This window comes from Stegostoma tigrinum, chromosome 4 (genome assembly GCF_030684315.1).
Source record: "Stegostoma tigrinum isolate sSteTig4 chromosome 4, sSteTig4.hap1, whole genome shotgun sequence".
In the NCBI taxonomy this organism is placed as follows: Eukaryota; Metazoa; Chordata; class Chondrichthyes; order Orectolobiformes; family Stegostomatidae; genus Stegostoma; species Stegostoma tigrinum.
In genome coordinates, this window is record NC_081357.1 from 56,673,530 (window position 1) to 56,698,981 (window position 25,452).

General features: G+C 43.9%; 1 protein-coding gene across 1 annotated transcript in view; it reads left to right on the plus strand.

The window, feature by feature from the left end:
• Positions 1 to 5,875: 5,875 nt before the first annotated feature.
• Positions 5,876 to 25,452, plus strand: part of LOC125452789 (protein FAM162B-like) — a 40,513-nt gene continuing 20,936 nt past the window's right edge. The window contains exons 1-2 of the mRNA XM_048531639.2: positions 5,876 to 6,100; positions 11,454 to 11,562. Coding sequence (XP_048387596.1) covers positions 5,905 to 6,100; positions 11,454 to 11,562 — 305 coding nt within the window. The 5' untranslated portion in view covers positions 5,876 to 5,904. The remainder of the gene's footprint in view (positions 6,101 to 11,453; positions 11,563 to 25,452) is intronic.

The following is a 25,452-nucleotide window of genomic DNA, read 5'->3' on the forward strand; positions in this document are numbered from 1 at the left end:
GGGCCTCCTGCAGTGCCACAATGATGCCGCCCAAAAGCTGCAGGAACAGCATCTCATATTTCGTTTGGGAACTCTGCAGCCCAAGGGTATCAATGTGAACTTCACAAGCTTCAAATCTCCCCTCCCCTGACCACATCCCAAAACCAGCCCAGCTAGTCCCCACCTCTCTAACCATTCCTCCTACCTCAAGCCCCACCCCTATCTCCTACCTACAAACCTCATCCTGCCTCCTTGAACTGTCCGTCCTCCTTGGACCGACCCATCCCCTCCTAACTCCCCACCTACATTCACCTATACTGGCTCCAACCCCACCTCTTTGACCTGTCTGTCTCCTCTCCAACTATCTTCTCCTTTGTTCATCTTCTATCTGCCTCCCCGTCCGTCTCTATTTATTTCAGAATCCCCTTCTGGTCCCCCATTTCTGAAGAAGGGTCTCAACCCGAAACATCAGCTTTCCTGCTCCTCAGATGCCTCTTGGCCTACTGTGTTCATCCAGCTCTGCACCTTGTTATCTCAGATTCTCCAGCATCGGCAGTTCCTACTATCTCTGTAACAATTTTAGCCCCACTGCGAAGCCTCTTCTAAGGATGCCTACCTTAAAGAAGTTACCCTCTTCCCTCCGGAAAGACCTCTGTGTATCCCTCTCCCACTGCAACCCTCTTGTAATCTCTTTGGCTCTGAAACTGCTCGACCACACCCTAAAGCAAACTGGGTACTAGAGCCACATCGCCTTTCTGAGTACCTGCCTACAGAACCAGACCATCCCCAACGGACTACAGTCTACATTTAAGACTTCCCAATTTGGCCCTAGCTGCGATGACCGCTACATTCACAATTATTGATATTCTTCAAAAGCCATTTCTCCCTGTGACTCCTAAAACACACACTCACTGCAAAGCGCCAGCGTCTCCTCATACTAAAATCAAGCCTACCCCAGCTCAGAGCCTCCCTCTCCCAGACCTGCAAAGGACCTCTCCTGTTTTTTATTCTTCGTTGGATCCACAAACTGAACTCACAATTCTACTCGCCTTTCTTGGACAGTAAAAACCTTATTGGTGCCTGCCACCCTGCCCAGGACCTTCCCCACCATGTGCCCGTTGCCATTGGCCACGTGGCCATCTTCGGAGCACACACAGATTCCACGAATGATGTCACATCCGCCGCCGCCCTGTATGCCACTTCCGGTACAGCCAACGGCATTGAAACTGCTGCTGATGGCAATGCCTCCATTTCTGAGGCTGACGCCACAGATGTCGAGGATGCCGCTGCCACCAACATCCAAGATTTACCGGCTGACATCGCTCCGCCCACCACTGACGTTACTCCACCCACCTCTGACGTCACTCCGCCCACTGCCGATGTCATTCTGCCCACCGCCGACGTCACTCCGCCCACTGCCTCCACAGCCAGCAGCTCCAGAGGAGACAGCAGCACCCAGCTCTGCAGGGTCTTCTCCATCTCCCCAGGCCTCCCCCTTACTGAGAACGAACGGTCAGTCCTCAGCAAAGGGCTCACCTTCGTCTCCCTCTACCCAAACACTGACGAATACAACTCGTGTTTGGATGTTGAACAGTTTTTCCGCCACCTCCACCTCCGCACTTACTTCTTTAACCGTGAGCCTAACACTCCCTCTACTGAACCCTTCTCCCACCTCCAATGCACCTCCTCCTCCTAGGCACCACCCCAAGGCCTCCTGCCCTCCCTCAACCTCTTCATCTCCAACTGCCATCGCGACAATGATCGCCTCAACCTCTCCACCCTGCTCACCCACTCCAACCTCTCCCTCACAGAACGTGCAAACCTCCACTCCCTCCGCTCCAATCCCAACCTCACCAAAAAACCCACGGACAAGAGAGGCGCAGGTGTAGTATGGAGCACTGACCTCTACATCACCGAGGCCAGGCACCAACTCTCTGACGCCTCCTCCTACCGCCCCCTTGATCATGACCCTACCCCTGACCACCAAACCATCCATAATCTCATCACTTCAGGTGACCTCCCACCCACAGCCTCTAACCTCATTGTTCCCCAATCCCACATCACCCACTTCTATCTCCTTCCCAAAATCCACAAACCTCACTGCCCTGGTCGACCCATTGTCTCCACCTGCTCCTGCCCCACCGAATCCATCTCCACTTATCTCGACTCCATTTTCTCCCCCTTGTTCCAGGAACTCCCCACCTACGTCCATGACACCACCCATGCCCTCGGCCTCCTTCAAAACTTCCGATTCCCTGGTCCCCAACACCTCATCTTTACAATGGACGTCCAGTCCCTATACACTTGCATTCCCAATGCAGTTGGCCTAAAGGCCCTCTGCTTTTTCCTGTCCTGCAGGCCCAACCAGACCTCCTCTACTAACACCCTCATCCGCCTAGCCGAACTCATCCTCACCCTCAACAACTTCTCTTTCGATTCCTCCCACTTCCTACAGACAAAGGGGGTGGCCATGGGTACCCGCATGGGCCCAAGCTATGCCTGCCTCTTTGTAGGGTACGTGGAACAATCCCTTTTCCAAAGCTACACTGGCCCTATCCCCCACCTCTTCTTCCGTTACATCAATAACTGTGTCGGTGCCACCTCGTGCTCCCACAAGGAGCTTGAACAGTTCATCCACTGCACTAACATCTTCCACCCCAATCTTAAGTTCATCTGGACCGTATCTGATATCTCTTTCTCTTTCCTGGGCCTCTCTGTCTCCATCTGTGGCATCCACCTGGAAACCAATATCCATTTCAAGCCTACCAACTCCCACAGCTACCTAGAATACAGCTCCTCCCACCCACCTTGCTGCAAAAAGGCCATCCCCTATTCCCAATTCGTCCGCCTCCACCGCATCTGCTCCCGAGATGAGACATTCCACTCATGGACATCCCAGATGTCCTTGTTTTTCAAGGACCGCAACTTCCCCTCCACAGTGGTTAAAAATGCCCTCGACCATGTCTCTCGCATTTCCCGCAACTCATCCCTCACACCCCCTACCGCAATAACAACCAAAACAGAATTCCCCTTGTCCACACATACCACCCCACCAACCTCCGAATTCAAATGCATCATCCTCTGACACCTTCCGCCATCTGCAGTCCGACCCCACCACCAAAGTCATTTTTCCCTCTCCACCCTCGTCTGCTTTCCGGAGGGACCACTCTCTCCATGATTCCCTTGTTCGCTCCACACTCCCCTCCAGCCCCACCACACCCGGCACTTTTCCTTGAAACCGCAGGAAGTGCTACACCTGCCCCTACACCTCCCCCCTTACCCCCATCCCAGGCCCTAAGAAGACTTTTCACATCAAACAGATGTTCACCTGCACATCTGCTAATGTGCTATACCTACACGCGGTTCACAACAAACAACTGCACCTCCTAGTCGCAAATAATTTCAACTCCCCTCCCACTCCTTGTGTAACATCCTGGGCCTCCTGCAGCGCCACAATACTGCCACCCGAAAGCTGCAGGAACAGCATCTCATCTTTTGCTTGGGAACCCTGCAGCCCAAGAGTCTCAATGTGGACTTCACAAGCTTCAAATCTCCCCTCCCCCGAACGCATCCCAAAACCAGCCTGGCCCGTCTCCGCCTCCCTAACCATTCCTCTCACCTCAAGCCCCACCCCCATCTCCTATCCACTAACCTCATCCCGCCTCCTTGACCTGTCCGTCTTCCCTGGACCGTCCTATCCCTCTGTAACTCCCCACCTACATTCACCTTTACTGGCTCCATCCCCGCCTCTTTGACCTGTCTCTCTTCTCTCCACCTATCTTATCCTTTATGCATCTTCTATCTGCCTCCCGCTCTTGTCCCTATTTATTTCAGAATTCTCTTCACCTCCCCCATTTCTGAAGAAATGTCTCGGCCCAAAATGTCAGCTTTCCTGCTCCTCTGATGCTGTTTGGCCTGCTGTGTTCATCCAGCTCTACACCTTGTTATCTCAGGAGTATGCCATTCAGCCCTTCAAGCCTGCTTTGCTATTCATTACGATTATGGTTGATTATCCAATTCAAGAGCTTGTTCCTGCTTTTTGTCCTATATCCCATGATCCCTTCGTCCCCAAACGGTATATCCAACTCCTTTGTGAAATTATATACTGTTTTGGCTCAGCTGCTTCTTGTGGTTGTGAATTTCACAGGCTCACTGCTCTCTGTACAAAGAAATTTCTCCTGAGATTAATCCTGAATGGGTTATCCCATATCCTTAGACTGTGAGTCCTGGTTCTGGGGATCCTGTCATCAGGAACATCCTTCCACTATCTACCCTGTCTAGTCCTGTTAGGATTTTATAGGTTTCTCTGACATTTCTAGGTTTCTACCTTCTCCTCATACATCAATCCTGCCTTCCCAGCAATCTGACTTAGTCTTGACGTCATAGTATTTACATGGTTGGTCTGGTTCAGTTTCTGGTAAATTGGAACCTCTGGGATGTTTATAATGGAGGAATCCACTGATGGTAACAACATTGAACAGCAAGGGGGGGTGGTTAGGTTCTCTCTCATTTGAGATGGATATCACCTGACATTTGTATGACTCAACAGTAATTTGCCACTTATTAGCTCAAGCTTAGATTTCGAGTCATAGGGACATGCAGCATGGAAACAGATCCTTTGATGTAACTCCTCCATGCTGACAAGATATCCTAAATTAATCTAGTCCCATTTAGCAGCATTTGGCCCATATCCCGCTAAACCCGTCCTATTCCTGTGCCCATCCAGATGCCTTTCAAATGTTGTAACTGTACTGGCCCTCACCACTTCCTCCGGCAGCTAATTCCATACACACACCATCCTCTGCGTGAAAAAGTTGCCCCTTAGGTTCCATTTAAATCTTTCCTCTCTCACCTTAAATCCATGCCCTTTCATTTTTGAATCCCTCACCCCCCCCAATAAAAGATCTTGGTTATTCATCCTATCTATGCTCTTCGTGATTTTATAAACTTCTATCAGGTCATCCCTCAGCCTTCGACGCTGAGGGAAAATAGACCCAGTCCATTCAGCCTGTCCCTATAGCTTAAACCTTCCAACCCTGGTAACATCCTTGTAAATGTTTTCTGAACCCTTTCAAGTTTCACAACATCCTTCCTATAGCAGGGAGACTAGAAGCGCACACAGCATTCCAAAGTGGCCTAACAAATGTCCTGCACAGCCACAGCATGACATCCAAGCTCCTATACTCAATGCACTGTCCAATAAAGTATCCAAGCATACCAAATGCCTTCTTCACTATCCTATCTGCACGTGACTCCACTTTCAAGGATCTATGCGCGTGCATTCCAGATTTTCCAGGTCTTCCTGCACATGGACACAGACTGCTTCAGTACCTGAGAAATCACAAATGGTGCCGAATATTTTGCAATCATCAGCGAACATTCCCACTTCTGACTGTAATTCTGGAACAGAAGTTTTCAATACTATTGCTGGAACTTTGTTCAGGCCCATAGCCTTTGTTGCATCCAATATATTGACAGCACATGGAATGAACGAAATTGACGGAAGACTTGCATTTGGATGTTGGGTGCTCAGGAACAGCCCAAATGGATTATTCACTGGGACCTTTAGACTGAAGACGAATGTTTCCGCATTGTCTAAAATACGTTTCACGTTAGGTATAATAAGTGTATATTGTCACTTTATGCATTGTCATGTACAAGTCACGGAGACAACCTTAAAAATAATCCATAGAATGTTTTTCAAAACGTTTTCATTGTTGAACATCTTTTGGCTGGATCTCAATTAGTCCAGTTCTGATGAAGAACAGGGATTGGTGATTATAGTTGTTTTCCAGCGAGCTGTGTGGGCCGTAACATTGTCCAGACACGTGTTTCGGACAGTTCGCGCGGGAGCTGAGGGTGGGAGGGTAACGGGTGGGCGAGGGGCTGACAGACAACTTTTGTTTAAATAGATGACTCCGGTGGATGAGAGCGCGGACAGCGGCTCCAGTGAAGATGATGCGCGTTGTGCTCGCTCGGAGGAAAATCATCTCGGCTCTGGGTCACTTGTACGGCACAAAAGTGATAGAAAGGCGGACGCTGCTCACAAAATGTGTGGTAAATTCCGGGGCAGCTTTTGCAAACGATTTGCCACCCCTCTGTGTGAGAGGGATTCGCGCAGGTAAATTCATTCAGTTTCAAACTTCACTCATGCGTTAGATAGAAGCGACAGCTTGATGCGTGATTGAGCGCTTAGCGCCAAAAATATTGTTTCCAAATATATTCTCAAAAGATTTTTAATTTAAACTTTGCTCCTGTTGCCACCTTTGCATTCTGTCGTGCGGGTGTTATTCCTCCCCGTTTGCCCTAAATTAATATTGTGTTGAAATTTCTGTGTAGTGCAACTTACAGTGGACACTCCAGTAAATATTCAGGTTCGTTTCGTTATAGAATATATTTTATGAATTCCTTCTTTGGCGACGGGCAAGGGTTAGCTCTTGGGGAGGGTGTATCTGAATTCCTATGTCAAGTTTAAAACTTTCATGTATCAGCGTGGGAACTTATGAAGCTGGTTAGTTTGAAGTTTGAAGAATTCTTTATGCCTTGCAAGTTGATCGCCACTTGGCACTAAAGTGGAAATATTGCAGTACAGGTTCCAGTTTTACCACACCATCACCTCTCCTGACTCCACCACTGTTGCTTAATTATAGTGCTCTGGCATGTCATACTGAAAGTGAAGAAACTTCTTCCAAAAAAATATTGGGAGTTAGAAAAATCATTTTTGCCCCAGTCCACACTACATTCCACTTAACTACAACTCAATTCCATGCCAGGCAAATGTCTGAGACCAAACCTGACTGTTAGCAACATTGGTGTCATATTTGACCCCAAGATGAGCTCCCGTGTATTGATGCCTTCACTACAGCCACCGATTTCTAGTTCTATAATATTGCTCTATTGTGTACCTGCCTCAGCTCACCTGCTAAAGTCTTATTCTCCAATCACCTATGCACTGATTGTCTTAAATCATTGGCATAATGCCATGATTCCAAATTTCTCACCCTTATTTTCAAATTTCTCCATGACTTCACTCCTTTTCTCTTGTAATCTCCTGCAGCCACAGAACCTTGCAAAATATCTGAATTCTTCAAACTTTGCTCTCTTTCATATCCCTGTTCCACCTTTGTTGATGGTACCATAGGTTTCCTAGGCCTGCAGTTCTGGAAGTTTCTTTCTGTGCCTCTCTAGCTCCATTGTCTCACACACCTTAAAATCCTAGCTCTTTGAGCAGTTTTTGGTATCTGACTTGATGTTTCTTTGTGTTTAGGCACCATTGTTTTATGGTGCTCTTTTCAAGCACCTTGAGATGCTCTATTACGTTGAATGCACTATATAATTGTAAGTTGTCCCTGTTGTATTAACTTGCAATATGACTACAACTTGTATTTAGTAGTTTTAACCTAGCAAAATATCTCAGAGTGCTCTTGTGGACAAGAGAGACAAGAACTGACTGTAAGATAAACAAGGGGATGTCAGAACAGGTGACTCAGTGCTAGAGGTGACCAAATAAGGAAAACGTGTGACTTTAAGAAGTGCCGAATGGGAAGAAAGAGAGGTGGCAAAGAGACGATTTGAGATGGAATTCTAAAACATGAAGCCTAGATAATGAAAGGCACAATAGCCAAGAGTGGTGGTGGTGGTTGGTGTGTGTGTGTGTGTGTGTGTTTTGGGGGGGGGGCGCAGGGGCGCGGGGCAACGTGTTGGGGGCGTTGAAGAAAGCTATGGATGCACAAGATGCAGAGGGTTATAAGACTGAAGGATTTTTTTTTAAATTCAGGATGTTTTCAACCAATGTAGGTCAGCAAGCAGAGAATTGCACTTTGGAAAAAAGAATACAGGCATGGACTATTTTCTAAATGGTGAGAAAATTCGTAAAGCACAAGTACAAAGGGATCTGGGAGTGTTGGTCCAGGATTCTCTAAAAGTTAACTTGCAGGTAGAGTGTGTAATTAAGAAAGCGAATGTAATGTTGTCGTTTATCTCAAGAGGGTTGGAATATAAAAGCAGCGATGTGCTTCTGAGGCTTTATAAAGCTCTAGTTAGGCCCCCTTTAGAATATTGTGTCCAATTTTGGGCCCCACACCTCAGGAAGGACATACTAGCCCTGGAGGGTGTCCAGCGGAGATTCACACGGATGATCCCTGGAATGGTAGGTTTAACATATGATGAACGGCTAAGGATCCTGGGATTGTACTCATTAGAGTTTAGAGGGTTGAGGGGAGATCTAATAGAAACTTACAAGATAATGTATGGTTTAGAAGGGGTGGATGCTAGGAAGTTGTTTCCGTTAGGCGGGGAGACTAGGACCCATGGGCACAGCCTTAAAATTAGAGGAGGTAAATTTAAAACTGAAATGAGACGACATTTCTTCAGCCAGAGAGTGGTGGGCTTGTGGAATTCATTGCCACGGAATGCAGTGGAGGCTGGGACGTTGGATGCCTTCAAGGCAGAGATCGACAAAGGCTTGATCTCAGAAGGAATCAAGGGCAACAGGGAGAGTGCAGAAAAGTGGTGTTGAAATGCCCATCAGCCATGATTTAAATGGCAGAGTGGACTTGATGGGCGGAATGGCCTTACTTCCACTCCTATGTCTTATGGTCTAAGTCAGAAGCTTGGTTAATGTTCATTAGAATGCAAGTGTTGTGAACAATCTGCTTCAGATTGAAACAATAGGAAAAGACGAGATTGGTGGTGAGAGAATAAATTGTGTGGTGTTAGCCCATTTGCTTACAATGCTCCAAATGTTTAATTGCAGAAAATCTCTTCTCATCTAATTTTAGATGCCAAGGTAAGCTACTTCACAATGTATAGGAAGTGGAGGGTTTGAAAGAGTTGACACAAATGTCCAAAGGAGGTCTAATTTCACTCAGAAGGGTAAAAAAGAACAGTAATACTTGGAAATCAATGTACTATCATACTGGAGTGATAATGGGAACTGCAGATGCTGAAGAATCCAAGATAACAAAGTACGGAGCTGGATGAACTCAGCAGGCCAAGCAGCATCTCAGGAGCACAAAAGTTGACGTTTCGGGCTTAGACCCTTCATCAGAGATGTCTCTGACTAAGGGTCTAGGCCCGAAACGTCAGCTTTTGTGCTCCTGAGATGCTGCTTGGCCTGCTGTGTTCATCCAGCTCCACATTTTGTTATCTACTATCATACTGGAGCACTGTTTTGAAATATTCAAGCCAGGCCAGTATGTATCATTGTGTTTTCCTTCTGGGTGATGAACCATGTTCATACAAAATAGTGCTATGAAACCTTCAATTTTAACAGTATCTTTACTAGTAATATGGATTAAACTGTTAACTGTACAGATATCCTAATTTAAATCAGGATCTTTGATTACTAAGATTAATGGTATCATTTTGAATTTCTCCAAGATTTGGTCATTTTTAGTTTGGAGCTATGTCCCTTGTATAAGCTATAAAAGTTTGAGGATCCTACCTAGATGTTAGTTTAGTGTTATCCACTAAAAGTATGAGCAAGAATTGTGAGCATTTTCCAGGTAATTTTTGAACTATATATTCAGAAGAAGTCTCAGCCACCAGGAACATCTATTGTAAATTCAGGGCCAATAAAAAAGATGTTTGAAAAATTATGCCCATTGATCCATTAAATATATATGTTTTAGTCCAACTGTGGGTGAATTGAAAAAAAGGACACCTTTCATGTTGTATTCTGCAGCATAGATAAATATGTCAGTGCCAAATGCTCCTTAAATCTTTCCTTTGGACTCTTATTATTACTTAGGATTGGCTACATACTGTTATGGGAGTCAATGCTCTCTCCTAATGCGATGTTCAAGCTTTTTTGTCTTGCAGACTACATAGGTACATACCGAGGAGTCTTAGACTCCACATGCATAGTTTTGCTTTCCTATTTTCATGCAGCTCATCAGAAGCATACTACAGATTAGACATAATCAGTTGTATTAGCTTGTGATTTTCTTTAGTAAATCCCCTTCTGGGAGAATGGAAGTCTAGAATTTATCCAGTAAATCTATGCTCTATATTAATGAGAATACTATTCAGGTTCCTGATCATGCCACATTATAGACTGATTTATCTATTTAGAGCAGTAACATCTGTAAAACATTCTTTTTATACCTCTACTTCATCAATAAATAAGAATTATAAACATAGCCCAAATGGTCGAATCTCTTATCCCAACACCATCATTTTAAAGCAGACAAATACCTGAGAGAGCTTTCTTCTCTATGACAACTATACCTGTTGTTCCAGTTTCCAGTTTGAGTCAAATAGCCTGTTCTTTGATTATTCACATAAACAAGCTTAGACTTTCTCAGCTTCAAATAGCTCCTTCAGGATTCTAACCAAAGACTTCTAGCCTGGAAGGTCAAATTAAAACCTTTACACTGAGGTAAAGTATTTTTTAACTGCTCTGAACTATCTGCTTTCTTTAAAATAAAAACTGCGTCTTCACACCTAACTCCAACTAGGATTTCTTTAAACTGAAATCAAAAGCTCTAGCAAAAACAATGCAATCCTCGTTGTTCTCAATCAAATGCAAACTAATGCTTTTTTGATTTTCACTCTGTCCAATTATAAAGCATGGAAATAAATTTCTCTTGTCACTCTGTGGACGATCTCTCTCTTCTGCTAGTCTTTTTTAAAAATAATCATAGCTCCAGAAATGCTGAGAGGTAAATTATTAAACCTATTTACATAAAAACCCACATGCCACTAGTTCAAAATCCTAAAATAAACAAAATTAAAATTATATATAAATCATGACAGCTTACATTACATTCTTCTGTATCTTCTAGTTTCTAGAAGGTATGGGTTCAAGTCTGAACTGCCCAATGATGTGTGATACCATGTAAAAATAGGTTAATTAAAAAATAACTTCCACACGTGAGCTGCATTATGGTAAAATGAAAGGTAAAAGCAGTCAATAGACAGGTATAAAGTCAGAAAGGTGCTGTATTTTGACTTGGTGGGAGGGGCACAGGGCACATTGCCTACGTCCATCTGGGGAAGCCCATCAAAATATTACACATATCCCATTGTGACCACCACCCCCTCCCCACATTGTCTCTAAGGCCTGACCCGCCCCTTAAGCCCTAGATCCCTCCTGACCAAATCCCAAACTTACCAAAGCCCAGTCACCCTCAATCTTTTCACCAAACATCTTATACTGTCAGCAATGGCTATGAGTGAATTCTTGTGCTACTGCAACCACCCAGCTGCTGTCCTGTTGGGTGAAATCCCACAATTACTGCATATTATCACTGTGGGGCAGCCTTTGTTGAATACTGATTTTGCCATCATGGTCATGCGCAAAAAGCCGCTATGTAACATACACCCCATGAATCTAAATCAATTTTATTTTACCTTACAAATAGGGGGAATTTATTACATATAAATCTATAAAATTGCTCTGCTAGTTATAAAAAATCATTTCTATTCACTGAATTGAATACATTGATTTTTTTGTTGTCATTTTCGTGAAGTTCATGACACCCAAAAAGTTCCAGGATACAGGCCCACAAAGTTTGATAGAAAGATCCTTCTCTGGGCTGGTCGCTTCAAGAATGAGGAGGACATCCCTGGCATTGTGTCGTAAGTTTTGCCATTTTTATTGCTTATTGTAAGTTAACAATTAACTGAATTTAATTTTATTTTCCTAGTAACTTTAGATTAGGTTCCCTACAGTTTGGAAACAGGCCCTTCGGCCCAACAAGTCCACACCGCCCCTTGAAGCATCCCACCCTGACCCAGCCCCCTATAACCCACACACCCCTGAACACCACAGGCAATTTAGTATGGCCAATCCACCTAGCCTGCACATCTTTGGAATGTGGGAAGAAACCGTAGCACCTGGAGGAAACCCACGCAGACACGGGAAGAACGTGCAAACTCCACTGAAACAGTTACCCGAGGCGGGAATCAAACCTGGGTCCCTGGCACTGTGAGGCTGCAGTGCTAACCACTGAGCCACCGTTTACTAAGATATGCAAAACAATTATAATAAGACATAGGAGCAGAAACTAGGCCATTCAGCCCATCGAGTCTGCTCTGTTATTCAGTCATGGCTGATAAGTTCCTCAATCCCATTCTCCCTTTTTCTACACGTAACCCTTGATCCCCTTGAATAATCAAGAACCTATCTATCTCAGCCTTAAATGTACTCAATGACTGGCCTCCACAGCCTTCTGTGGCAGTGAATTCCATAGATTTACCCCTCTGGCTGAAGAAGTTTCTCCTTATCTCCATTCTATAAAGGTCTTCCCTTTACTCTAAGGCTGTGCCCTCGGGTCCTAGTCTCTCCTACCAATAGATGCATCTTCCCAACATCCACTTTGTCCAGACCATTCAGTATTTTGAAAGTTTCAGTTAGATCCCCCCTCATCCCTCTAAACTCCAATGAGTATAGGCCCAGAGTCCTGAAACGTTCATCATATGTTAAGCTTTCCATTCTTGGGACCATTCCTGTGAACCTCCTCTGAACCGCCTCCAGGGCCAGTACATCCTTCCTGAGATATGGGGCCCAAAATTGCACGTAATACTCCAAATGTGGCCTGACCAGAGCCTTATAAAACCTCAGAAGTACATCACTGCTTTTATATTCAAGTCCTCTCAAAATAAATGCCAACATTGCATTTGCCTTCCTGACTACTGACTCAAACTGCAAGTTTACCTTGAGAGAATCCTGAACTAGAACTCCGAAGTCTCTTTGCATTTCAGACTTCTGAATTTTCTACCCATTTAGAAAATAATCCATGCTTTTGTACTTCTTACTAAAGTGCATGACCTCACAATTTCCCATATTTTACTCCATCTGCCACTTCTTTGTCCACTCTCCTAACCTGTCAAAGTCCTTCTGCAGCCTCGCCACCTCCTCAATACTACCTGTCCCTCCAGCTGTCTTTCATAATATTCTCTTTCTGCATTGTTTAAACATAATTATTATGTTTGATTGGCTCTCTACAATAAAACAATAGTGGAGGCACTATCAAATATTTAAATTTGCAATGGAAAATTGTATATCAATCCTTGTCATTACTTGTTCCTTTTAGGACTTCTACCAAACAGTTCATTGATGTGTTACATGTATGAAGAGAAAATAGTTCCTGCTGCATTCTTCTTCCATTCTTTTTTGTACAACTATTCTTAAATAATATGCAACCAGGCTAAGTCAGAAATAGGCCCACACAATGACAATTACAGTAATATTCTGGTGTTATCTAAATATAAAATAATAAGGTACATGAATACTGTATATTTCAAGATTTTTGGTGGATTTACTTGCAGCTAAACAGGTACTGTTCAAAATATTCTCTAAGCGTAGCTTTTGCCTAAGGTGTTACAATGCAGAGTGACTTTGGCCTCTGTTCATGGGATGCCATTGAAGTAGCTGATTTATTTACATCTTAGGCATTTTAAAGAGGTATCCCTCTTAAAACAATAATACACCTTCCCCTTTTCCCCAAAATGAAAACACATAAACTCTGGGTATTAGCAAAATTACTACTAAACAAATATGGATTGTAAAATATATGAGTGGAAAAGTCTGAGTCCATGCGTTGCTTTGGTTTTTTGAAAACTATTCCAGATCTTGTCATAGTGTTAACTTGTGGATATGTAAGTTTTGCCTCGGCTGTTGTCTGATTGTGTTGTTTACTAATTGTGTTCACTGTACACTTGTACACTTTCCTTAGCTGGGTCTCCATTCCTTCTCAGCGTAACTCTGTTGGCTGTTCAGACTTCATGTAACCTGGGCTCCCTGCATACTTTGGATACCTCTCCATGCAATCATGTTCTTATTGTGCAGTGTATGACTGACCGTTTGCCCTATGTGACATGGTCTCTATGTTGCTGTGGCCTGTGACTTTGCCACAACTCGCGTCCTCACTAACCTCTCAGTGCCACCATTGATCATGATCAATAAACCATATCACATGCCAGCCATTGCATTCACTCTGTACCCATATGTTCCTTAATAAAATATCACAATGTCCTAGAGGAGCACTTTGGGCACAAGTGCTTGTTTCCTTTATACCTCTGGAGATAATTAGCTAATCTCTGTGAGATCAAAAGCATCTGAGAGTGTCATTCATTCCTTCTATGATGATGTCTGACAAGTGTCTTCAGTTGTGACACCATTGACTAACAGTTTCTTACCGGCTGTACAGGTGTCCGAGGCCTGTGTATGGTCACGACTTCAGGAACTATTGAAAGCAGCTATGCAGCTTAGAGGGAATGTTGGTTGTGGGTCATTAATTGTTTCCAATTGAAGTCAGTTGCATTTGTGCTGACCAAAATACAATAATTCAATTTGAGCCCATCTTTCACCTCAAAGTCTGTATTGTCCACTTTTAGATCCAATTGAGTACTTGTTCATGTTTGGCAGTCTTCTCAGTGCATCCAACATATCAATGTGGTGAAGCACACGATGGATGATATCATCCTATTGCATGTCACCCAGTTCAAACTTAAGTATTTCTTGTAGTGAGTTGTTGTCTTAAATTAGAGATTAATATAAGTGAACAGAAAGTTTCTTTGAACATATACCTCAGTTATCACATTAATGAGCCTCCCAGCTGTACTACCTGTTGGTTGAAAATGATGAATCCTGTGAACTCATTAAGAGCATCCCTAATGATAAACAGAAACAAGGAAATTCATTTACCCCATTAATTTGGACACGCTTGAAAATAACATCGAATCATGCTCTTCAAATTTTCCTGCCATCTTTCCAAAGCACTTGAAATTGTGAGTGATAAGCAGGAGATTTACATTGTTTCATTCCTAAACTAGGTATCATTTCTCAGAGTATGTGTGACAGAAAATTTGAACCTTAATCTGATTGCATTTCTTTGGTAATTCATACTTCCAGAGGAAAAAAAAACAAACTAACTTTTCTACATTTTTACAATAATTTCTGTTAAAGACACAGGTTCAGAAAATCTTATGAAATTATTCATAGTTAAAAGATACCAATCGAACCTCCTAGTTTAAATTAGGGATCTTACACAATCTATTAAAATTCTGCTAAATGGTTCTTGGAAAAATGGTATCAGAGATAAAGACTTAGGTTCTCATTGGTGGTTGGAATTTTCTAGTACCTGATATGCACTACACATTTAGCAAAATTTTTCCATCCTCTTTATGTAATGTGGCCCAGTAAAAATGTTTCCTATTTTAATCAGTGTTTTCCTAATCCGTAAGGGACCTGCCATTGGAATTCCATGATTCATTCCTAAAATTTTGTTATGCTACAAAATTTCATTATGCTATTTTGATGGAGCTACCATCTGACGGACGATTGATCATTACTCATTCACTGCTGTTAAGCTGGTCTCCATTTCTTCAATATTAATTTGTCTTTCCAACAATTATATTTACGTATTTGTACTGATTCAATTTCTGAGTAGACTGTTTGGTATAACTCGGTCAATTCAGGATTTGTCAGTTGTAATTCTATTCAGTAAGGTGGGCCAAATGTGTCAATCGCATTTTCTTTACCTTACGTCTTCAAAATTGTTGTCTCTCGGCCGAATTTCCAAGTCATCTCCCTATTTCATAGACTTTTCTCTTTAATAGCTAATACAAAGGGCATGAAATCTAGTCACTTCAATCAGAAAACAATCCAGGATAATCCTTCAATAGCATCTCAGTTTCATTTACCTCTACAGGTTATTCCACCACCCTCCAAAATATTAATAATTTTGAATGAGCCAAGTCATTCCCCAAGAGCAGCTACAACTTTTCCATTTGCCAAGTCAATCTTTAACTAGCTATATAATAATACTGGATTGTAACTTCCACGTCTACTTTTGACTAACGCTTTCTCCAAGAGATATTGGATTTGGTCATTGTTCCAGAAGGAGTGTCTGAACTAATTTTTAAACCTTTCCTAAAAATGGCCAATGTTCTTATGCTATTATTTTGAAATGAAACTTTTTAAAAATAAATCATATTTGTATATACAAAACCACAGAGCTTTCTTTACAGACTAAACTCCAGAGCTGAAGTGACAGGGACAGCCTTTGACATCAAGGCTGCATTTGACCAAGTGTGGTGTCGTGGAACTCTGGCAAAACTAGACCCAGTAGAAATTGGGGTCCTCTCTGCTCATTGGAATCATACCAAACTTAAATGGATAATAAAATGTGAGGCTGGATGAACACAGCAGGCCAAGCAGCATCTCAGGAGCACAAAAGCTGACGTTTCGGGCCTAGACCCTTCATCAGAGAGGGGGATGGGGGGAGGGAACTGGAATAAATAGGGAGAGAGGGGGAGGCGGACCGAAGATGGAGAGTAAAGAAGATAGGTGGAGAGAGTGTAGGTGGGGAGGTAGGGAGGGGATAGGTCAGTCCAGGGAAGACGGACAGGTCAAGGAGGTGGGATGAGGTTAGTAGGTAGCTGGGGGTGCGGCTTGGGGTGGGAGGAAGGGATGGGTGAGAGGAAGAACCGGTTAGGGAGGCAGAGACAGGTTGGACTGGTTTTGGGATGCAGTGGGTGGGGGGGAAGAGCTGGGCTGGTTGTGTGGTGCAGTGGGGGGAGGGGATGAACTAGGCTGGTTTAGGGATGCAGTAGGGGAAGGAGAGATTTTGAAACTGGTGAAGTCCACATTGATACCATATGGCTGCAGGGTTCCCAGGCGGAATATGAGTTGCTGTTCCTGCAACCTTCGGGTGGCATCATTGTGGCAGTGCAGGAGGCCCATGATGGACATGTCATCAAGAGAATGGGAGGGGGAGTGGAAATGGTTTGCGACTGGGAGGTGCAGTTGTTTGTTGCGAACTGAGCGGAGGTGTTCTGCAAAGCGGTCCCCAAGCCTCCGCTTGGTTTCCCCAATGCAGAGGAAGCCGCACCGGGTACAGTGGATGCAGTATATCACATTGGCAGATGTGCAGGTGAACCTCTGCTTGATGTGGAATGTCATCTTGGGGCCTGGGATGGGGGTGAGGGAAGAGGTGTGGGGACAAGTGTAGCATTTCCTGCGGTTGCAGGGGAAGGTGCCGGGTGTGGTGGGGTTGGAGGGCAGTGTGGAGCGAACAAGGGAGTCACGGAGAGAGTGGTCTCTCCGGAAAGCAGACAGGGGAGGGGAGGGAAAAATGTCTTGGGTGGTGGGGTCGGATTGTAAATGGCGGAAGTGTCGGAGGATAATGCGTTATATCCGGAGGTTGGTAGGGTGGTGTGTGAGAACGAGGGGGGATCCTCTTGGGGCGGTTGTGGCGGGGGCGGGGTGTGAGGGATGTGTCGCGGGAAATGCGGGAAACACGGTCAAGGGTGTTCTCGATCACCGTGGGGGGAAAGTTGCGGTCCTTAAAGAACTTGGACATCTGGGATGTGCGGGAGTGGAATGTCTTATCGTGGGAGCAGATGCAGCGGAGGCGGAGGAATTGGGAATAGGGGATGGAATTTTTGCAGGAGGGTGGGTGGGAGGAGGTGTATTCTAGGTAGCTGTGGGAGTCGGTGGGCTTGAAATGGACATCAGTTACAAGCTGGTTGCCTGAGATGGAGACTGAGAGGTCCAGGAAGGTGAGGGATGTGCTGGAGATGGCCCAGGTGAACTGAAGGTTGGGGTGGAAGGTGTTGGTGAAGTGGACGAACTGTTCGAGCTCCTCTGGGGATCAAGAGGCGGCGCCGATACAGTCATCAATGTACCGGAGGAAGAGGTAGGGTTTGGGGCCTGTGTAGGTGCGGAAGAGGGACTGTTCCACGTAACCTACAAAGAGGCAGGCATAGCTGGGGCCCATGCGGGTGCCCATGGCCACCCCCTTAGTCTGTAGGAAGTGGGAGGAGTCAAAAGAGAAGTTGTTGAGGGTGAGGACGAGTTCAGCTAGGCGGATGAGAGTGTCGGTGGAGGGGGCCTGGTCGGGCCTGCGGGCCAGGAAGAAGCGGAGGGCCTTAAGGCCATCTCCATGCGGAATGCAGGTGTACAGGGACTGGACGTCCATGGTGAATATGAGGTGTTGGGGGCCAGGGAATTGGAAGTCCTGGAGGAGGTGGAGGGCGTGGGTGGTGTCACGGACGTAGGTGGGGAGTTCCTGGACCAAAGGGGAGAAAATGGAGTCCAGATAGGTGGAGATGAGTTCGGCGGGGCAGGAGCAGGCTGAGACGATGGGTCGACCAGGGCAGGCAGGTTTGTGGATTTTGGGAAGGAGATAGAAACGGGCCGTGCGGGGTTGGGGAACAATGAGGTTGGAGGCTGCCCTGTCTGCTTTCCGGAGAGACCACTCTCTCCGTGACTCCCTTGTTCGCTCCACACTGCCCTCCAACCCCACCACACCCGGCACCTTCCCCTGCAACCGCAGGAAATGCTACACTTGTCCCCACACCACCTCCCTCACCCCCATCCCAGGCCCCAAGATGACATTCCACATCAAGCAGAGGTTCACCTGCACATCTGCCAATGTGATATACTGCATCCACTGTACCCGGTGCGGCTTCCTCTGCATTGGGGAAACCAAGCGGAGGCTTGGGGACCGCTTTGCAGAACACCTCCGCTCAGTTCGCAACAAACAACTGCACCTCCCAGTCGCAAACCATTTCCACTCCCCCTCCCATTCTCTTGATGACATGTCCATCATGGGCCTCCTGCACTGCCACAATGATGCCACCCGAAGGTTGCAGGAACAGCAACTCATATTCCGCCTGGGAACCCTGCAGCCATATGGTATCAATGTGGACTTCACCAGTTTCAAAATCTCTCCTTCCCCTACTGCATCCCTAAACCAGCCCAGTTCATCCCCTCCCCCCACTGCACCACACAACCAGCCCAGCTCTTCCCCCCCACCCACTGCATCCCAAAACCAGTCCAACCTGTCTCTGCCTCCCTAACCGGTTCTTCCTCTCACCCATCCCTTCCTCCCACCCCAAGCCGCACCCCCAGCTACCTACTAACCTCATCCCACCTCCTTGACCTGTCCGTCTTCCCTGGACTGACCTATCCCCTCCCTACCTCCCCACCTACACTCTCTCCACCTATCTTCTTTACTCTCCATCTTCGGTCCGCCTCCCCCTCTCTCCCTATTTATTCCAGTTCCCTCCCCCCATCCCCCTCTCTGATGAAGGGTCTAGGCCCGAAACGTCAGCTTTTGTGCTCCTGAGATGCTGCTTGGCCTGCTGTGTTCATCCAGCCTCACATTTTATTATCTTGGAATCTCCAGCATCTGCAGTTCCCATTATCTCTCAAACTTAAATGGAGATAGTTTTTGTTGCTCAAGCCCAGTCACCACAGTTTCAGGACATTTCTGCAGGGGTTCCTCATCAATGACCTTCCTTCTAACAGAAGTAAGTATGCTCACTGATGATGGCTCAATGCTGACCACCATCTCATGAGTCCTCAGGCACCAATACAATCCCTGTCCAAATGTAACAAGATCTGGAACATCCAGGTTTAGGCAGACAATTGCCAAATAATATTCATGCCGTATTTGTGCCAGGTAATGACCATCTTAAACAAGACACAATCTAACCACCACCCCTTGATATTCAATGGGTACTGTACCTTCAGAGAATCCCCACTTTCAACATTCTAGAGATTACCATCAACCAAAAATTGAACTGGACTGCCCATATAAGTACTGTAGCTGCAAGAGCCAGTTAGAGGTAGGAATGCTGCAGCAAGTAATTCATCTCCTGACTTCCCAAAGCCTGTCTGTCATCTGCAAGGAGTTTGACAGAATACACCTCACTTGTCTGGATAAGTGCAGCTCCACTCAGAAGCTTGACACCATCTAGAACGTGTTGGCATCACATACACAAAAATTCACTCCCTCCACCATTGATGCACTATAGTAGCAATGTGTACAATCTACAAGATGCACTGCAGAAATTCACCTAAGTTACTTAAACAGCACTTTCGAAACTACAACCACTACCATCTAGAAGGACAAGAGCCACAGATACATGTGAGCATCGCCACCTGCAAGTTCCTTTCTAAGCCACTTACCATCATGACTTAGAAATATATGGCCAACCACAGAATTCCTTCCCTAACAGCACTGTGATTGCACCTACATCAAAAGAACTGCATCAGTTCAGGAGAGAGAAGCTCACCACCACTTTCTCAAGCCCAGTTCAAGATGGGAAATAAATACTGTCCCAGCCAGCTATGTCCTTCTCTTCACTGATATGCTTTCTTCATTTTCTTTTCCAGTTTTAGGTGGTTGTTAGGTATTTCAATTTAAGACAGAGATTCCACTGCTACTGCACATGCTCCAGGGTGTCAGCTCATGCAGCCAGTGAAAATTAAAAGTACAAATGATGTTTATCCTTTACTTTGCTATTTCTTGCAAATTGTCCTGATTAGTGCGAGATGAAAAGCTTTGATAAAATATGTCTTGTTTCAGCAACACTCAAGAAAAAGGGTTTATTAGAGGTTTATACTGGTTTCCTCAATATCAACAAATGTTTCCTGTCAAATATTTTGATTGTCTGTGATTTGCGCCCTTGCTTCATTGGTTACAATTTTTATTTAAGCATCGGATGTTGCTGTAGCATCATGTTGAGTTTTCTTTCCGTTATGGATACTTTCCAGTAGAGACGAGTTGAGACTGCCAACATTAATTTTCCCAAGAACCCTTAATTATTAAATATCTCTTTCCATGCTCCAGGCTTGATTCTGACTCTGGGTTGAGGGGAGACAGCAGGGCAGTAGGATTAATTTTGAATTGCTTTGGCAAAGAATCAATGTAACCACAGTGAACCACATGTTTTTTTGTGGTCACAGACCTCCATGATTTTAGATCTCAAAGCATTCATATTTCATCTCATTTCTCCCAGAAATGTTTCAAGTAACTGTGCATACTTTAAATTGTAATTTGCGGGCAAAGTATGTTGAATATAGCAAGATAACACAAAGAACAACGAGATGATTAATAAACCAATCATTATGTTTCTTTGTCAGTATTGATTGAGGAAGAAATGTTGGTCATATTGTTGTAGGTGTAGTGAACATAACGGAATTCATCGCCATATATTTTTCTTTCTTTGAGTCTGTATTTAGTATATTAACTGCATCCTCAAGAATCTAAAGTTTCAGTATCCTAAACATGGTGGGAAACACAGTTCTGCATACAGACTTCTAACTGATGTATTAAAAAAGCTTCATATCAGCTTATAATTATTTGTTTTTCTTTTGTGTTCTATACCTCTAATGGTAAAATTTAAAATCCCAATGTATGAGTGTTCACAATGCTATTATGTAGTTAATATTAATTCTTAAGAGGATTCATTCATGTAAAAACAAGACTGAAATGCTGATTAGGACTCAAGTGGCTGTCTGAACCAGTGTACCTTAGATATGAAAATTGGTTTGAATATTTCAGCAATCACATTTAATCTAGTTAAAATTACCTAATTTCAGTAGAAGATCAGCAGGGGTAGCTGCCAGGATAGACTGGTGAGATTTACTTTCCAGATCAGAATTAACAAAATAAAGGGGAAAAATCCAATTTCAAAGTCAGATCTTACAAAGACATTCAGAAGGCAGGTCTGGCCATGAGCTGTATTACAAATAGCAAGCCAGATCTGACCCAGAAGGATATTATTTTATTCAGTTATCCTGGATAAAATTGTGTTTCTGTGCTGTAATTTTTTAAAGGGAATTGTCTCTCAGTGTGTGGGCATCTCTGGCTAGGCCAGCAATTATTGCTAATCCCTAATTGCCCAAAGGGCAGTTAATAGCCAGCCACCTTGCTGTGAATCTGGGATCACATGTAGGCCAGACCAGGTAAGGATGTAGATTTTCTTCCCAACAGCACACTAGTTAGCCAGATGGATTTTTCCCAACAATGCTCATCATTAGACTTATAATTCTGCATTGAATTCAAATTTTAACCATTTGTCATGAAGGGATTTGAACCCAGGTTCCCAGAACTGGATTAACAGTATAGTGATAATACCACTAGACCATTGCCTAACTTGTACAAATGTTGTAAAGGGTGTAGAACTACTACATCTGCTCTTCCACATACATTCATTTTATCCACACAAAGATTTTGGAAGCGTGCATTTTCACATACCCAGACTCATGTCAAATTGAATATTTTCTAACATTGTTACCCTGGATTATGCTTTCATTTAAGAAGATAATATAAATCCCGACATTTTTTTAGTCCCCTAAAAAGTATTGAGTTAAAAAGAAACACAACATTCATTTAAGCAATGAGATCTCAAGAACACTATGTTCCAGATGTGTTATCTCAGTTATCATAAATGATTCACAAAGAACAGTGTGTAATGTAAACATAAACACTTACAGCAGCTGAACTACTTAAATTAAAATAAGATACTTACAATTCAACCTCCTTACAACAAATCCTTAATTCCAAAATACCTGCTTCAACCCTAGAATTTTCCTAGAATTCAGCTTTATATTTGTTGAATGTAAAGACCCTTAATCCTTTAAGATGAATATTTAATAAGAACTGTTACTTTTCTACCATGTAGGAACTTACAATCATATCATTTGGCTGGAATGAATTGTCAGTTTACATACATTTGCTTAGTATCAGACAAACATGTGAAACAGGAGTAGAGATTGGCGATTCAGCCCATTGAGCTGGCTCTGCCATTCAATGGAATCATGACTGATCTGTTTGTATTTTGAATAACATATGCTCACTAACCCCCGATAACATTTGATTGGGTAATAATTTATCTACCTCCACCTTAAAATATTAATTGATCCTGCCCCAATCACTGTCTGAAGCACAGAATTACAATCACAAAACCCTCACAGGGAAAAAAATTCTCCTCATCTGTGTCCTAAAGGGACAATCTTAATTTTTAAACAGTGTCCCCTAGCTCTGGAGTCACCCTCAAGAAGAAACACTGTTTCCAGGTACATTTTATCAAAATCAATCAGGATCTTATATAATTCAATCGAGTCACCCTCCCTCATCCATATAAACTTCAACCAAAGGTTAGAGAATGAAATCTCTACTCAGCCATGAAATAGAATAAACATGTAGAAACAGAAATGCAATACAGTAGTAAGCTTGGATTTCAAAAGAAAATATGTATGATCAACCTTGAGTTCTTTGAAGAAGCAACAGAAGAAGTTGACAAGGGAAACATAGTCAATATGATACATGCAGACTTTCTATAGCTCTTCAATAAAGTAGGGCATATTCAAGCTAAATGTTAAAACAGGGAACAAAATATACAGCAAGTTACTTACAAAACAGAAAACAGAGAGTGTGTGTTAAATGTAACTACTCAGACTGACAAAAGGTGGGAAGTGGCATTCCATTCAAATTGGTGTTGGGATTGCGGCAGTTCACAGTTTTAAGTTCACAATTTTAACTCAAGAATCAGAAGTACAATCTTTAACATTGCAGAAGCCCTCAAATTTTGAGTTCATACAAAGAAAAATTGTAGCAAATTACAAACAGACATTACTATTGATAGAGATAACAAGGTGTAGAGCTGGATGAACATAGATGAACAAGCAGCATCAGAGGAGCAGGAAGGCTGACGTTTTGGGCCTCGGCTGTTCTTCAGAAATGGGGGAGGGGAAGAGGGTTCTGAAATAAATAGGGAGAGAGGAGGAGGCGGATAGAAGATGGATGGAGGAGAAGATAGGTGGAGAGGAGACAGACAAGTCAAAGAGAGGGGGATGGAGCCAGTAAAGGTGAGTGTAGGTGGTGAAGTAGGGAGGAGATAGGTCAGTCCAGGGAGGACAGACTGGTCAAGGGGGCAGGATGAGGCTAGTAGGTAGGAGATGGGGGGTGGGACTTGAGGTGGGAGGAGGGGATAGGTGGAAGGAACCGTCCCCACCTCCCTAACCTGTCCTTCCTCCCAGTTAATGACAAACTGAAAAACAGTGCCTGTCAACAGTTTTCTTATATGTATAAATAAAAAAAGTACTTTAAGCTAATAGATTTGCTCATTCGTTTGCAGATGAAGTAATTTCAGCTAATAAATTTGATGTGTGTTGAAGCACCTGTGTCTTCTTATATTTATTTTGATGAGCTCTTAAAGAATCCATGAGGAACTTCTGGCATAACAATACATCATCTGGTATGGTTCAGGAGCCCAGCCTCTGCTGCATTTGCTGTACAAAATATGAGAATGGGCTGAGCAAGAGCAAGGAGTGCTCAGTGGCTCAATGGTTAACACTGTTGTCCCAGGGACCCAGGTTCAATTCCACCCTTGGGCCACTGTCTACATAGACTTTTGTATGTTTTCACTGTCTTTCCTCCGAGTGCTCTGGTTTCCTCACACAGCCCAAAGATGTGCAGGTTAGGTGGATTGGCTATGCCAAATTGCCCATAGTATCAAGGGATGTGCAGTCTCAGGTGGATTGGCAATGGGAAGTGAAGAGGAACAGGGTATTGGGAATGGGTCCGGGTCGAATGCTGTTCACGGGGTTAGTATGGACTCAATAGGCCAAATGGCCTGCTTTCACATAGTGTAGAGATTGTGTGATATGCTAGCTCCTGCACCATCTTCTCAGCCAGCAGAACATTTCTTCCAATGCCCCTCCAAACAGCTAGCCTATCGAGGTCACAGCTATCAGCAACTGTTGTTGATGTCCACAATCTTCACAATCTTGCTTGCAGATATGGCAATATCAGAGCTATGGATATCCAGCTCAAATCCAGTGTGGACAGTTCACCACACAGAAACATACAGCAGGTGTCCATCTGATGCATGTGACCAAGCCAATACAAACTTCGCTGGCTTAGTTCTATGCTAATAGAATTCACTTACTCCAGCTCCTCGGAGTTGGTCACCTTGTCCTGCCGAGAGGTGCTGTGAATACACCTAAGATCACAAAGTTGAAACTAGTCAGCCTGTTTTTCTGCCCAGAATATGTTGTCTTTTGTGGACACGTGCATTGAAGATACAGGACTGGTGGATTCTTAGTTTGAAGTTCTCCATCAGATTTCTATTGTTTCCTTCCCTGTTACTAAGAGATAGCAAGAACTGCAGATGCTGGAGTAAGGATGAAGGGCATAAATCTGAAACAGCGACTTTCCTGTTCCTCTGATGCTGTGTGACCTGCTGTGTTCCTCCACCATCTCTGTTACTAAGCTTGGACATAATATGTACAGAGCAGACGTTATGGCTGTTAATTTCACAATCTTGTTAGTAATTCTGGAGCATAGAAATGTGAAAATACCAACAATCTCCAACAACATATTGCTATCAATCAGCATTATCAATATCCTGGACCATGATGTGTGCTTTCCTGATGGTCAAATCAAACTGTTTACAGACATTAGAGAGTCTGTCCATCTGCCAATAAGGGTGTTTCTCAGTATTCTATACTGAAGTGGTATTCCTGGAGTAAAGTAATTCTCTATTGAAAGCTTAGCACACTTGGGCCTTACGCGGCAAGGCTAAGCAGCTTTCTGTCAGTTCTGGTGTATTAGTAGACACCTTCTGTAGATTGTTATGAGAATGGATCAGAACCTCAAAGTATTTCTAGACGAGTTTCACTTTTAATTTCAAAACGTGTTTGGCTTTTTTGTTTTGAAAGGGAAC